Below are 17,525 nucleotides of genomic sequence, written 5' to 3'. Positions count from 1 at the left end.
CACCCGAGTGCCAGCTGTTCGAATACGACTATCCCACAGCCATCGACTTGAGTAAATTCAAGCTTGCATGGCTGGCCGCTCATGCTCAAACTTGACTACATGTTTGTGTGAGATGCAAATGCCATTGGGAGAGAGTGGGAGTGCAGATTAGGATTGTAGACAGCAAATAGGAGGGAGATTTAGGATTAGGGCCAGGGAAGTTTAGGGTTACGGAGTAAATGGGGACGTTAGGTTTAGGTAGCAAGAAGGGAGTTTTATGTTTAGGGAAAGGTAGGGGAGTTCTAGACTTAGTAAGTGGAGTTTTAGTGTTGGCACATATTGTGGATTTTAACTTTAGGGAGTGGGAAAGAACTTTTAGGTTTAGGAAGTGGCAGCAAAGTTTTAGGATTATGGAGTGATTAAGAACTTCAGGTTCGGGTGAGTGGTTTAGGGTTAGGCAGGGGAGTTCTATGGTTAGAGTTAAGGAACAGGTGAAAGCTTTAGGACTATAGTTAGAACCCTAGTAAGGCTATGTAGTTCAGTAGCTTCAGGTGATGGAAAGGCTAGGCAATTCACTAGAATTAAGCCACAGACAGGTCATTTGCCAATTAGAGCAAGAAGTGGTAAGTAAATGTGTCACAGCCTACTAGAACATGTGGACTTGTAGTAGATCTGTTTTATATTACCTTTCTAAAACAGTTGTCTTAATCAAGGTGATCACTTTCTGTACCATTTCTAAGTCTGTGCACTACCTTTTCATCGAATGATATTATCACACCCTCTTCTCTTCTCAGCCCATCATGACTCTCTGCACGGTTTTATCCAAGCAGTAGTATCATTACCCTTTCTCTTCCATTTCACTTCTCCAAAGCCTTATTTTCACAGCTCTGCAATCTAAAACTGGGTGCACCCTTTGCTAATAACTTCTATATCCATGGACCCTTTCCTGTCAATGGGTTAATTTGTCCTCTACTATTATTATCACTTTTTCCCGTGATCTCCTTCTCTTCTTGTTCTCATGTGAAATCTTCCCACTTAATAAACGTCAGCTCTCCCATTGCAATAATACATTACCCTGTTTGAAGTATCTCCATCAGTTGAATGAAATAGATTTAAAGGCTTAACACATCCAAATAAACACTTCTCCTACCATGCATTCATCTCAATTTCCTTAACTGCTTTTCACTCATTAAGGAGTTCCGAGATTACTTTCTTGCCTCACTAATGCTATCTTATTCCTTATGTTTCCTCCTGTACAACTCCATTATTCCCTCAATCACACCATTTGTCACGTTTTCACATTCTTATGTCTGTCTATAAATGACAAATATTCTAAATACTATACATTATGTAAATAATAGCTATAATACTTAAATCTTTTGATAGTCTCACCTTATTTACTAATTCCCTTGTATTTTTAAATTAATGTTTTGAATGACTGACTTACTCATATATGCAAAGTTTGATGTCCTAATATTTGTCAGATATGCCATCTCTGCATGTCATTCAGTGCCTTTGGTCTGCTAAATTAAGCAGGAGTTCAAGATGCATTGCTACATGTTTAAACAATGTGTTCAACATAATATATCTTGTTGTCACTCTACCTGACTGCATATGTATTGCCTTATTGGCCTTTTATTCTTGTGCCCTTCTTATGTTGTAATGTTTAGAGCATTTCTCCCTGGAAATCCCCTGGAGTTATACCAAATATATATATATATATATATATATGCACACACACACACACACACACACACACACACACACACACACGAGTACCTAATGAAACAGTGAATGTTCAAAAAAAAATTAAATCTAAAGAGACTGAGGAACAAAACAACAAGAACAAAAAAACAAACGTAAAACACTATTTTGTGAAAGGCAACAAGCCACATTGCACAACCACCAATTGGTAGTAGTATAATCTTCTCCAATGTTGCACAGCAGTAGGGAAAGACCAAATTACTTGTCCCCTCTGTGCCAAGTTCTTAAATGCAAATCAGTTGGCTTTAAGAGAATGGAGTCTGTTGGTTCAGCAAATCAAAGTAATAAGAACATAACACACACACACATATATATATATATATATATATATGTATATATATATATATATATATATATATATATATAGATATATATATATATATATATATATATATATATATATATATATATATACACTCTATAATGACAGGTTTATTCTCTCTCTCTTTTTATTGAAAGGTGAAAAAGGTACAGGTGACTGAAAGTCAGCTAATGGAAACTTTTTTCGTGAGATCATGGAACAAATGGAATAGGGAATTTTTTCCCTTTCCCCACTGTAGTACAATCTTTAAGTTACTATATATAATTAGCAAGGGGTGCAGAGGGCTCTCCCCCTGTTAAACAAATGTGTGTTTTTTTCTATTTATTACCTTTCAAATGTTTGAGTTTGATTATGGGTGGCACATAATAGTGGGATTTTGATGAAATGTCATAAATTCATATATATTTAGCTACATAAGTACATTTAGAAAAATGAGGTGGCAAAGAATGTCAGATTTTCTTTCTTTAAAGGCACACCCTTTAGTGTCAAAGGGCATATGGATAATTAATTCATGCTTTAGTAGAATTATTGTACAGGGCAAGCTCAGCAAAAATATGTCATATGTGTTGATATTATCAGTATACAGTGGGACTAATGTATAGCCACATGGTATCTCATATGTGTTGATATCAGTATACAGTGGGACTAATGTATAGCCATATGGTATCTCATAATATGTCATATGTGTTGATATTATCAGTATACAGTGGGACTAATGTATAGCCACATGGTATCTCATAAGCTTTAATCTTTGGAGACTGACAGACATCTCACTGATATAAAGCTTTTCAATGTAAATTCAATTCAGAAAAATATTTGCATTCATAAACTTAGTATTTCCATGTTGTTCTTCTATGAATGAAGGAATTTGCCACAGCTGGTACTCTGTACTGGAGTGGCTTTTATGATGATGAATTTTAGCATTTTAACAGGGGTCCCACTTAGTGACCAGTATACAATTCATGACTGGTCATAAAAAGTGCTAGCATTGTAAGCATCACATGGTAAACAATGAATGCCTGCAGTATCCTTGTAGTACAGTCTTACCTTCACAGTTGCATCAGCTGACTCGAACACCAGGAAATATCCTGTGATGGACCCTCTGGGTGCCTTCCATGTGAGAAACGCAGTCTCCAACTGGATGTTGCTAGCAGCCAAATCTTTAGGTGCATCTAGACCTAGAAACACAAAGCATGTACTGTGGTATTCATTTACATTCACACATACACATATATATGCTAAAAAGTTATTTAAATAGCCTGGTATAATATATCATCATAAAAAGAAAGAAAAATGGCAGGCCGACTTGCATTTCAGTTGGTAAAGCTCAAGGATGTGTCATTAAATGTCAGTTGAAGTTTTATGTTGAAATTCAATAACACTATGGAGCCACTAGGGGGCATTTCAAGTACTAATGACAAGCAAAGGAAACAGACATTTTGGTGATGTAGAAACAGGAATGATGGACACACCCATTGTGTCATTGCAGGAGCCCCCATCAGCACCAAGTGTCAGATAAGTAATGTTGTTGTGTAAAGAGCATAAAATGCAATACAGAGTCAAGCATGTCCAAATCCATTAACATTCTAATAGCAAGCAGAGTTCTTCAGAAGAGACCTTCACACTGTGCAATGCAGTCACATTTTATATTATCTGCATAGTATCATGTAATCTCATGATATTTAACTGACTGCCACAGGTATCAAATGATGGTGTTTGTTTGGGTCTATGTTAAGACATCGACAAAGCCGGCTTTATAATCTAAAATGCTGGTAATAGATAATTAAATATACCAACTCTGAGACTGCACTACAGTGAGGAAAGGGCAAATTTTCTGATCTTCACCATACTGCAATCTCACAAAACACACTTCTATTACTGGCATTTTCGTTTATAAAGCCGTTCGATTAACGGCTTTTTTGATGTCATAATATAGACCCCTTTGTTTATCTAGGCTCACTAGTGATACACCTTAATCCTCTAATCAGACAGGATTGCTGTGTTGTGGTCTCACTATGTAAACATGAAACCATTTGTGTTGCCTTTCAGTATTAAGGTAGTTCAAAAGTATGGACACAGTAAACCTGGAGCCACAATTCATGATAAAAAGGTTGCTTTAATATTGAAATGCTGATTAAAACAAGTAAAAGTTGAGCTCTTTCATGTTCTTAATAAAAACTTCTTCTGATAAAACCATGTGTGAAAAACTGAGTGTGTATATATATATATATATATATATATATATATATATATACACACACACACACACACACACACACACACACACACACACACACACACACACGCCAATCTAGATCACATGATTGCCAAGCCCCCATTGATGTCATCCTTCCTTTCGGAGGGTTTAAAGAGGATTTCTAGAAGATTTAAAGGGCAATGCAGGTAGAAAACTGACACGAATTACTACAAAATTAAAGACAGTTTTTACACGTGCTTCTGATTTTTTTTACATACTAATAATGTACTAACAACATATTGCAGCCATCACCTTTGTACAGATTTCAGTTTTAAAATGCAAGTGATGGATATTTGGTCATTCAAACCAGGTCAGTTGATAGCATTAAGTTTCAATTACCAGCGATGTTCACGTTTTTCCAGATTGAGTGTCTATGGGCCCCCATTCTCTGATAAGACAAATTTTTCTAAAATGAAAAATGTAAAGGTGCAGTCAAGGTATTCCATGGTATATTTGGAAAGAGCATTGGTATCCTTTTTAGTTCTAATATAAGTGTGCTCATAAATTCTGTCACTTAGACGCCTTTCTGTCTTACCAACATAAAACCCTTCACAATGTGGGCATTGAGCACAAAAAATGACTTTCGTAGAATTACAGTTAAAATATTTTTGGGGTCTAAACTAGACACCATTAATGATAAACAAATTGCCAGTTAAAATATACTTGCAATATGGGCAGGAGTCACATTTTGCCATCCCAAAGTCCTTTGATTGTTGTATTGATTTCTTCTCAAATACAATTTGGAGGTTTTGTCCCTTTTTATAAACAATGCTTGGAGCCAAACCTACATGTTCTCTAATGTGTTTGTCATTTGTCAAAATATTCCAATTTTTATTACGTATGCATCTAATATGGTAGATGTCCAGATGAAATACTGTAATAAAGAAATTCTTATAATTATAATGAATGTTTATTATTATATAAACCTTCACAGGGACTACAACCACCTTGTCATATTTGGGGGGGGGGGGGTATTATCAGCTTACCTACCTGACTTTTTGGAACTGCCACTTGTAATCAAGGCTTTTAGAAAGTGTCTTGCTCCAGTAATTGTTTATTGGAGATCTAGGAACCTTCATATTTTATCCCTGGCTTGATAACTGCTTCATTAGGGTGCTTTCAGAACCTGTGGGGGGGGGGGACTGTTCTTCAATACCCCAAATTCATATCTCACCCTTCCAGGAAAGTGTTGTTCAGTGAGTTCTTACTGGATTCTAGCAACTGAAGGGCCTAACTCCCTTTAGACAAAATGGAATCTTCAGCTCTGGACATCTAGCAGATGATTTACAAAATATGGTTATAGCCAGAGAATTTCTGAGGGAGCCCTCATTCATGAGATCCAAAATTCTGATAATTTCTTTCCATCCAGATGGTTTCTAGGGTGCACAGGGAGATTCTATGTGGTACAGTATTTGAAATTCAACATACTTTGCATATTTGCACACCTCAGCTAACCACTCCTATTATTTGGCATTCTGAACAAATATGACAATATATATATCTATCTATCTATACACACACACAAATATATATGTGTGAGTGTGGGTGTGTGTATACATCTATTCATCTGTATCTTTGTTTCTCTCTCATATGTATATGTATATATATATATATATATATATATATATATATATATATATATATACACACACACACACACACAAATATATATGTGTGGGTGTGTGTATACATCTATTCATCTGTATATTTGTGTTTGTTCCTCTGATATATATATATTTATGTGTGTATATATATATATATATATATATATATATATATATATATATATATATACATACACACACACACACATACATACATACATATATACATATACACACACACAAATATGTATGTGTGAGTGTGGGTGTATGTATACATCTATTCATCTATATTTTTCTGTTTGTTTCTCTCTCTCTCTCTCTATATATATATATATATATATATATATATATATATATATATATATACACACACACACACATAAATATATATATGTGTGAGCGTGGGTGTGTGTATACATCTATTCATCTGTATATTTGTTTCTCTCATATATATATATATATATATATGTATATATATATATATATATATATATATATATATATATATACACACACACACACACACACACACACAACTTACTAGGGCAGTTGGATTACGGATTTTGTATACAATAATCAAAAGTGGCAAAATAATTCTATAGATAACAATTCTACAGATAACTTAGCAATTCAAGATAAAAGGTCATTTTGAGCTTACCTGTCTCAAAGCTGGTGGAGATGGTTGGACTGCGTTGTACACCTTTCACAGCATATATTCTCACAAGATATTTTGTTGTTGGCAAGAGATTAGTTGGCTGGAACTCCACATTGTTGCCTGAAACCCTTCTAGTCACTGTGGGAGCTAAAATAAAAGCAAAAAATATTTAAACAAAATGTTTGGTGTACTTCTTGTTGTGTGCAGGTATAGTCACATCATCTACTTCATGTTTTAGTCTCTCTGTATATAGGTTTGTCTACATATCTATCTATCTGTCTCTCTCCCTATCAGTCTATTTATCTATCTATAGAAGGACTTATCCAGTTAATGCATTAATAAAAATAAACAAATAGATGCAACAGCATAATTCACCCACAATTAGTTAGGAATAAAGTAGCTGTAAAATTAATAATAAAAGTTTCCGTACCATTTCGAGCGCTGTATTCAATAACATACTCGTCAACGCTTGCAACTGCTGGTTGCCAGAGAAGCAAAGCTTCAGAATCTGTCACATTCACTGCCTGAAGTCCCGATGGTGCGTCAATAGCTAGAAAGGAACGAAAACCACAGCAATAAGTATATAGCTGACTCAGTCATTTCTGTATGAAAATAAAATTTATTGGGAAAAGAAGAACTTTTCTGTATGAGTTACAAATGCAACAATCTGCTTGAACTTTTTTAGAAATTCATACTATTCAGTGAAGCATTGGTTTAAATGGGAAACAAAACTGAAACTCTGCAAACCTTCCTTTTCCCTAATAACTGATAATGCTATTCACCCTTTATACATTAATGAATCTGGCTACAAATTTTGTTAGCTTTTTAAACTCCTTTTTTTCTTATTTCTTTTCCCTTTGTTAGTTGTCATAGAGTATCGTTTAGATAAAGGAGAGTTTATTATGAGTTAAACTTGTATTTTTTTTTGTAAATTATACTGCATTCTGGTCTGCAAGACTTGAGTATTTTTTTAAAGTAAACCTTGAACACTGATGGTAATGCTTAATAAAATAAGGACATATGGTCTGCTATGCTTACACACATTATCACAACAAGTAAGACACCCGAGAAGCCATAATTTTAACATATGCATCTCAGAAAATAAACATCTCGATTACCTGTAGAACTATATATTGTTCTTGAATGAGGGGAGTTGTACTGTTAAACTACAAAATGATTTCTGGCTAAGACTATGCCTATGTGGTTGATACTGCACACTGGAGTTTCTAAGCAGTATGCCACTCAGTAACTAAGCTGTTTCTGCTCAGTGACTGCCCCCCCCCCCCCCATGAGTGTACCCAAAATCCTCCAAAAGGCTTTTGCACATCAGAGGGAGACAAGGCAGCAGTCCATATTCCTGTGCAAATTGTATCCATGCACTGAGTCAGTTTGGAGGCTTACTTCCATTGTTCTACATAGCTATATAAACCTACTTGTCCATCTGCCAAGAAGCTCAGCTAATCTCATCCCCAGCCTGATGTTATTTTCACATCATATTTTGGGTCAATGGCTTATTGGAGACCAAACTCAGAAATTATCCATGTGGACTATGTCCAGAACCATAGCTACCTCATCTGGTGCCATGTGCAAATCCTCAAACTTTCACTCCCCACCTTAAGTAAAGTTGAGGAGCCAAAAAAAAAAAACGATCTTGCCCACTTCTGTAACAGTAGAACTGTTTATTAAAACTGTAACACCTTTTTGCCACAGCTACTGAATATTCATTTTATATGCTAACTGGTTCAAAATCTCAGCACTTCAGCCATGTTTGCAAATGCAGTATGGACATTCATTGATGAAGCCACAGTATCCTCAGACATTCATTGTTGAAGCCACAGTATCCACAGACGTTCATTGATGAAGCCATGATATCCACATGGTTTCATAAAGCAATGATGGTACTGCAGTCCCAGAACACTGGGACCTGCCAAACAGGCCAAATGACAGCTTGCACCAGAGCATTCGCTCCTTCATCTCTTGGCTAGTTTTTACTCTGGGTCTGCTCCAACCATTTTTTACCTTTTCTTTTTGGTCAGGTATTCATGGTATCAAGCTATCAAAGTGACATAGCCGAAAACTAGGCTATTGATTCGAGGCCTTTTTAAGAGTAGGGGTATGTATACTTAGGAATGGGGGTCCAAGCATTCCTGCTGTCAATATATCAGCAATGGCTAGGTTATAATCCCCATCTTTGTTTGTAGTTCACTGGACTGAGAGAAGAGGGAGAAAATGAGTTTTATATTTTTTTCTTCTTTCAACTTTTTCCCAAGCATTGTTTAATTTTGTAGATGGTATATATAAGGCTCAATGGTATGTGGTCTTTTCTATACATTGAGAGATATGGGGGGACAGTTTTTGCATTTGCTGCAATCTTGGGAAAGTTACCATTTTAAGGTTGCGACTCCTCAAGTGTTTAGACCTTTTAGTTCTGAATAATCTCATGTCAGTTAAACACCTTGAAACAGCTTCGCAAATACATTCATTTGCTTATATTAACTATGTATATTGCACATAAGGAAAACTTTAGACATGCATTATATTGAAAATAATTAAATGAAGATGGTTGATTTTCAAAACAGTGGTGAGGTCCGGTCAGTTGTCCAGCACGAGTATTGCAGTGGTACATATAACTTGTATTTAATGTTTTATATTGGTCTGCTTTCACATGCAAGGTAGCAGGACAAATCATGTTATGTACATATTATAATATAACAATTGTATAGTATTGATATCTATTTCATTTGATGGATTATTTTTCATCAGATTATCATTTTATGAGACCTTCTTATTAAATGGGTTATTGTTAATTGTTTTAGGCTATTCAAGTTTTTGTAATGTCAGATGTAATTAATAATTGCATTAGTTAGGGGATGCACTGGGCAATGCATCATGTATGTCAAGGTATAGGGAACTTGTGCACAAGCCAAAAGAATTATATTTGAGTGCATGTTCACTAAAATGGGCTCATATACTCAATGCTCAATGGAAAATGATAAATCCATTTATTACACTTTATTATCAGTTTAGCTATGCGCTATAACCTATATCTTTAAAAATAAATCCTCATAAACCCACAAACATGTAGGTACTCACTAAAAGCCTACCAAAAGAACAGAATCCTCCCAAACACACACCACCCACACTCACCACTAAGCAAAAAGAAAGTACTACACTTATCAAGACACACACCCGTGTCTCAACAAATAAGCTCCTAAGGTAAAACCCATCAAACGTCTTGGTTATAGGTGACTCCATAGTGAGGCACACAGATGTCTCCCTCACCAGAATGGACAAGAAGGTCTCAGTGAGCTGCCAGGATCCAACAAGTCATACATGGACTCAAGTCACTCAACTACAAGTACAGTTATGACTTTGTCATAGTCCATCTTGGAGTGAATGACTTGAGATGTACCTCTCTGGACTATATGAAGAGAGACATGATGAAACTCTCTGCTTGTGTCCCAGACAGGTATGTTCTAGCCCTTAGCAGTATCCTACCCTCCCCTAGGATTATGCCACAATATTAACAAAAAATGATAGACTTCAAAAATTAGTTCAGTCCATGGTGATGATATGGCAGACAGACCTTGCTGCTTTGCTAGAGATGGTCTTCACCTGCCCCCCCAACCTAGGTTTTCAGATACTGGCAAAGGCCTTTCCTGCCCCATAGTGCCTTTATTAGGCAATGTCAAAACAACAAATTTTCCAATGTAACAAAATCTAAGACAGCCAAAATCAGGGTCATGCTGCTTAATGCTAGGAGTTTAAGCACAAAACTGCACACCCTGGAAGCACTCCTTATCTTGGAGGATGCTGACATCTGTGTAGTTACTGAGACATGGTTCAAGGCCACTGACAGCATTCTGGCCACGCAAGGCTACAATGCCTTTTACATGTTCAGACCTCAAAATGAGCATGGAATTGTATCCATCTTCATTAAAATGAAATACACTCTGAGACTAGTCAAACAGAATGACTTTCTCGAACTACTCCATGTCCAATTAATTTGGGAAAGTGCCATATCATATCATATCACTAATAGCTATTGATCCCCCACCATGATTATACTGGCCGTGAATATTTTATTTACACTGTGGCTCCATTAAATTCACTGACGACTCCTAAGATAGTAATTATTTGGGAAGAAATGATGTACTCTGCATTTACCCCAGTTTTCCGAGACCTCCCTCCCATGTTTCTTTTGACTAAGTCTGTCTCTCCTCTTCGCCTTTATATGATATTCTTACAGAAGCCAACTCCTTTTCGCCTTTTACCTTGGCTGCCATGTCTATATTTGTTTTCTCCTTACATTGTGTCTCCTCATACTCCTCACTTCCTTTTGTTTACCTTTTACAAGCCATACATTTTGACCAAACCTCTAGTCTAAAATTCTGATGTGGTCACAACATCCTTATGGTCCTTAATTTTTCCCTCTCCTTCATACCGTTGAGGACTCCATCCTCGGACCATTCCCATGACTGATTTAATCCTTCAGTCTTCTTCAGCTTGCTAAATCATCTTTGACCATAACTCAAAATACAAATGGTACAGTCTGCAGTACAGTCTGATTCACATAAATTGTCAAAAACTCCTCCAAAATGTGAACAAACACATGACTAGGAATTGGAAATATAAAATTACAGTGTCTAATTCAAATCAAGCTAGCACTTTTTGAAACTCCGAGGTGTTACATGATTATTTAATTCAAAGTGAAATAATTTGTCATCTCAGTACACAAGACTGCACAATTCACAGCCAGTAACATCTGGCATGATTACATGCTGTGTACCTCACAGTTCCTTGAGTACACATTGTATCATTTGCGCCTTAATTGATTCATTATCCAGAAGTGTGAATTCTGCATATACAAGGCACTTGAATGAAGAGGTGTGTTATCTGATAAAAAAATCACATCCCTGGTGGAGAGTGGAAGAAGGGTGGCACCCGGTACTGTGAAATTTAAGAGTGGCAGACCAAGAAATATAATATGCATTAATGAATATTTATATATGCCTCAGCAACAGTTTGATGGCTGCAAGTCCTTGGTCTTTAGGAAGAATTTGTCAGACAGATACAGGTGTCAGACCATTATAAATGGTGAAATAGAGCAGAGTTAATGAAATTTGTGCCACATATAGATATTGCCAATGCTGTTGGTGTCCAGTGAATTGTCCTGCAGATTGACCTCAAAGTCTTTCTGGACTTGTTCTATAATTTGACAGTATGGGTCATGGAAGATATGGGCACGCACGCGCACATACAGTATTCTAATAACTGAATTACAAACAGCATATCCTTGATAAGAGAATTATTTATTTTCAAATGCAGGTCATGTAAAGATCTAAAGTAAAAAAATGTAAATGATTTAAAACAGTTTAATAACAGTAATCATTTTTATGGAGAGAAATGCTTTATAATGCATCTGTATGTCCGATTACAGTTTTGCTTTATCTGAGATGAGGAATGTAGTAAGGGAACAATGCCGGGTTTTGCTTGGTAGATGATGTGTTTTTGTTTTGCAGACTAGCTAGATGAAGTTTCAGCCATCTGGAGACCCCCAGTGTGATATGAATATACAAGCCAGTAGACGGAAGGCAGATAATGAGTGGAATAAATTAAACATGTAGGAACTGTAGTTCTTTTTAATATACCCCTTTACATCACTAAAGCTGGACTATCATAAATAGCTTTTATATTTTGCTGCTGTCTGGTTGCCATACTTCAAAAATCATTACTGAATTTGAAATCCTGCTAGCACACGTACCACTGTAATCACTTCATGAGGCCTACACATTCAGATATTCAGCAGTACTAAAATACTGTATTCTGTGGCTACTTAGCTAAAGAAGGATTGGATATTTGATGTCTATATTACAGAGCTGTTATAAACCAAAAGTGATTTTGTTAATATTTTAATGAGACGTACTTCAAAATCTAGAAAGTCACCCATTGAATTATAGACTTTCTCCATCACTTGAATAGATTGGAGATGCATTTTATGGAAAAAGGTTCACAGAACATTAAAAAATATTAAAAAGTAAGTCCATGCTGTTAGATTAAATAAACATTGGTTTACTGCCATTAATGCCACAAACAAAATGAATATCTCACACACACACACACACACACACACACACACACACACACTTACAAGTATATGTTTTTGGAATATAGACATAAAGCATTTAGAGGTACACCTTAACCATTTTAAAATAAGGAACTAAAGTAAGGATCTTACATGTTGTTGTGAATCCTGATACCGGTTCGCTTTCTTCAAATCCTTTAATAGCGATGACACGGACTTCATATTCTGTGTCTGGTGTCAAGTTCAGAAGTGTAACCTGTGACTTGCTTCCATCAATTGTTTCAGTGTTAGGTGTTCCTGTGAAAATATTATACAGAAGTCAAGAAAATACAAAAACGTTTATAGAGTGTGATTCATGTAAGAAAGTTCATCTGTTCCTGCTTTGATTTTTTTTAACTTCAAGTAGTTATGTGATATGTTTGTTTAGTAATAGAAAACATAGCGGAAAGCTGCTATAATATCAAAAAAAATTATAACATACTACATGGCTAACTCCCAGAATAATTTATTTTTATAGCTTCATATTCTCCTCTGCATATTTAACCACTTTCTATAAAAATGTTGATTTCTTTCTTTCTTTCTTTCTTTCTTTCTTTCTTTCTTTCTTTCTTTCTTTCTTTCTTTCTTTCTTTCTTTCTTACTTCCTGTAGCTGAGGATCAGCTCCACCAGCTGCTCTGGTCATTCACTAGGCCTAATGGACGCACCTTACCTGACCCATATTCTGGGCCTCTGAAGAGACCAAGGACACTGGGGCCATGTCACATTACTGTTGGTAGTGGGTACACCCTATCTCCCCTCCCCCTCCTGGTAGCCTTGCAAGCTATGTTATGCTCATCACTGTGAAGTGCATGCACAACTTCCTAACTAAGGGGCACGCTGCTTGCAGCACAGAGGTTGCTTGGTCACTTCATCTGGCTATTGCAATGAGCTAGGCTGCCTCCTTCCTCCCCAGGATGGGTCAGCCACAGCCAGCTGCTCACTCCCATCATCCCTTGGCTGCACACACCAGTGCCTGTGCCACTGGTCAAACATGGGTCATCTAGGGCACAGTCAGAGCTTTATTTGTGAAAGATGACCAGACAAAAAAACGCTGATTACTTCTTTTGTGGCAATACCTGATGCTGATGCTAATGTAACTTACTGCAGTGGGTTAACTCCAAGCAACCTACAATATAGGTGCAAGTGCACTCTGGGGCTAATCACAAACAATCAGAACTTAAATGGATGCAAATCAATCCATCAAAACTAAACAATCAAAACCATGAGTCACTACAACAGTAAAAAAGTAATGTATTACAAAATCTAAGACCTGTCTTAAAGAAACATTGCAAGCTTCATCTTAATATTGATTACAACAACAATAAAAAATGAAAGAAAAAAGCAGCTACCCCAAACCTCCAATGTAAAGGGGTACTCCTTCACCTCCTCCTTTGAGCAAAGTCATTTTCCAAACCTCCTGATTTAAATATACTTACTCCATTATCTTAAAACTGTGGAAAAAGTGAATCCCCGAAAAACAGCATGCTGCACTGTAAACCACAATCCACAACCTACTTCATTGTGTAACACCTGAATGCAATAAATTAAATCTCAGCTAAATGTATTTGATAAAATGATATCCAACAAAATAATTCTTGGCAAAATGAGATTCTCACTGTTTTGTGCATGTGATCTGCTAATGTGGTTGCAGTTTGTGCATGTGATCTGCTGATGTGGTTACAGTTTGTGCATGTGATCTGCTGATGTGGTTTACAGTAAATGAAGAAACAAACTGAAAAAAATGGCCACCTTACCTCCACGTCTTGGAACATAGATGACCCTATAGCTGTTGACCTGTATTTTTGGTGGAGTCCAGCTTGCCGTTACACTACTGTCAGTGATACCAGAGAAGACAAGACCTTTTGGAGAGCCAACAACTGCAAGAAACAATTTTTCACATTGTTAGTAAAAGGGTATTTTGTGGTTATTTGCATACAGTTAAACCAGCACAGATGATATGTTCTATCTATCCAAATATTTGTTCTACTGCTAAAACGTAACACTCTGTCAACTCAGCTTGCACTGTAACTTTTTTTTTTATATTATTCCTGTCTAAAGAGTTATCCTTAAATGGGACTTTTCTACTTTTACTGTCATGCACTGTCTTTCATTATTCAGTATGTGAAGTCACAACTCCCTGCATATTAGATCACACCCTATTTTGTATTTGTTTAAAAAAATGGTCCAAGTAAAATGGTCTCATTTTACTGGTATCCTGGGATAACAGTCTGCTATTTTGAATTGCTCAGAGTAAAAAAGTCTCCAAGTAAGAGCTGAAGGAATCAAAGCACTACAGAATGAACTTTTCAGCAGCTTATAGACTGATTTCTTTGCACAACTGTTAGACCATTCTCACTATGTGTTGAAAGTGATATCATAATGTGTTCCCTCTTGCTAATACAATAATAGTTTCATTCCCCATAGAGGGAAATATGGGTGAGAAATGGGCAAGGGTAATATTTTAGCCATGGTACAATAATCATAAAGTTGCAGTCATTGGTGTAAGTGACCATTTGATATTCTGTGATTGTTTAGTGTAAGCCTTGGAATAGTGAGATTAAATGATCAAAAGGAGGATTCACATATCGTAAGTCCATGACTGCTGTTTGTCAGAATAGTTCCTTTTCTATGAGATATCATAATTTATAATTTGGTGCATATCAATATATATTTACTGCCAGAGGTATGGCAGACTTGCACCTCCGTATCTACGGGTGTAGGAAGCATACTTCCTGCAAAAAAAAAATTAAGATCAGTGACATTTGCTGTTCTCCTGCATGTTCTGACTTTTTTTTATAATTCCAGGACTGTCCATTACAAGTCGAATTACAATAATGAGCTCATAGTGACCCTACAAAGAGGTGTAAAATGAGGTCTCTGTTGGCTGTAAAAATAACAAAACCATAAAGCACAAAGCCTACACAGCTTTCTATTATCAAAAGAAAAATGCAAAGAATAACAAATACAGAAATAAATGTGGGTTGTACTATGCCTTTTCAAGAAGAAGAAATCAGTTTATGCTCAATGACTAGAAGAAACAAACCGGTCAAGGTCTGACCAGATGACAAAATAAAACAAAACTTTTTTTTTTTTTGCAGTAGGCAACACCTACCACCTTATTTATACATATGGGGCTGCACCCTCACACTTACTTTCTTAAATATGCTGATGCATGATCATGCAATCCTGACTTAAACTAAAAAGGCCAAAACTGCTACATATATGGAAACCATTCCAACAACAATTGTGTATGCAGAACAGCAATGAATGTATTTAAGTTCAGTAAGGTGTACATGAGAAGTTAAAACCTCATCTAGTTAACATATGATTGATGGCAGAGAAGCTATAAATGTGTATTAAAAGGAATCTCTGCTGCAGTGGGTGTGAGAGATGCTTGTGGACACTCTGTGTGGATATTTGTTATTTTCTAATTTTAATGTGTGTCTCAGCGGTGACTATAATAATATGTGCATTATGGAGTAAACCCCAATAAATAAAGATGCAGGTTTGAAATTTGTTCAAATAACGCATGTGTTTGATAATGACATTGGTTAGTGTTTGATTCCCACATTCAGGTAATTAAGATTGAAATGATGGGATGTGAATTAACATGATTTGTTTTCTATATTTAGCACCAATTTGAAATAGTTAATATTCACTACAGTAAATCTGAATTAGACTTAAGTTCTTGTTGCTTATAACAGATGATCAGGATAAAAGCCACAAAAACATGTTGAATTTGAGGAGACTTGAAATTCTTAGCACAACCAAGCCTTTTTGTATACAGCTTTCAAAAAACATATTGCGTATGATTTTGAACAATATATACATTCTTAAAAGCAGTTTTCATCCCATTAAAGTATAATTTCACCAAAACAAGTAAATGAAAGAATTCAGTGACAACTCAAAACCAGAACTGTCTTACAGCAGATATCTTTGCATTAGAATGGACAGTTTTCACTTTTCCAACTGCTTACCTAATGCTATAAATGCTTCAAGGGTGAGAACTAATTGTGTCATGCTGTGTGATGTAAACATGGATAGTTTTGCTCCAAGAGGCTCTAACCCTATAGTTATATGCCTAGGGGTGAAATGCAAAATCTCCTTTATTTGGGGGGGTATATGGAGATCATCCTTTTTTTCTGTGGAATGAACATAGAATGCACAAAAACAGTTGTAGTTTTATAGTCTTTCTTTCCTTCTTATCTAACACCACTAAATTGTATCTTGGGGTCAACCTGCAATCAGAATATCGATTACTTATGGAATTGGTACTTGAAAGCACCTTTCCCTTCCTGTATGCGCATGTGCAATACAAAAAATTTCCACTTTAAGATGACAAGTTTGTTTTTGGAACTTTAGTTAGTTGTAATCCTAAAGCTCACCTTGTTGTTTGTTTTCACATAAAATTAATAATTTACTTTACTTGATCACATAAATAAAGCAATGTTTTTATTAACTGCATTCTATTTTTTTTTAATTTGTCTGTGATAACCTCTGTGATGTATTGTAAATACAACTCAAATAGAGAAGTGTGACATTTTCTTGAATGAAAAATACATTTTGATTCAGAGATGTTTAAAACTGTTTTCTCACTGTCTTTTTACGGAAGTAAACATATCAAAATATTACAAAAGAAATTTGAAAAATAATTATAGCTGGAGGAGTACAACTTTTCATAATAGCTTAGACATAAATAAGTGTATTAAAAACATATACAACAATTAAAACAATGAGACTAAATAGCACTTTAGCAAAATGATGCTAAAGGAAAAAAAAAAAGTCAGCAGTCAGAGAACATAAAATCCTGTAAGCAAGG

The 17,525-nt window shown here is 35.8% G+C and overlaps 1 protein-coding gene across 8 annotated transcripts in view; it reads right to left on the bottom strand.

The window, feature by feature from the left end:
* TNC (tenascin C) overlaps positions 1-17,525 on the bottom strand; it is a 223,528-nt gene that overhangs the window by 18,755 nt on the left and 187,248 nt on the right. For all 8 annotated transcript variants that reach the window (XM_044058609.1, XM_044058610.1, XM_044058611.1 and 5 more), the window contains 5 exons: positions 14,461-14,583; positions 12,820-12,963; positions 7,012-7,131; positions 6,585-6,728; positions 3,113-3,243 (listed from right to left, as the gene is read on the bottom strand). In XM_044058609.1, the coding sequence (XP_043914544.1) occupies positions 3,113-3,243; positions 6,585-6,728; positions 7,012-7,131; positions 12,820-12,963; positions 14,461-14,583 (662 nt within the window). The remainder of the gene's footprint in view (positions 1-3,112; positions 3,244-6,584; positions 6,729-7,011; positions 7,132-12,819; positions 12,964-14,460; positions 14,584-17,525) is intronic.

Source organism: Protopterus annectens, chromosome 16.part0 (genome assembly GCF_019279795.1).
Source record: "Protopterus annectens isolate FY-2018-M chromosome 16.part0, PAN1.0, whole genome shotgun sequence".
In the NCBI taxonomy this organism is placed as follows: domain Eukaryota; kingdom Metazoa; phylum Chordata; order Ceratodontiformes; family Protopteridae; genus Protopterus; species Protopterus annectens.
This window is presented reverse-complemented; position numbering and strand designations above follow the sequence as displayed.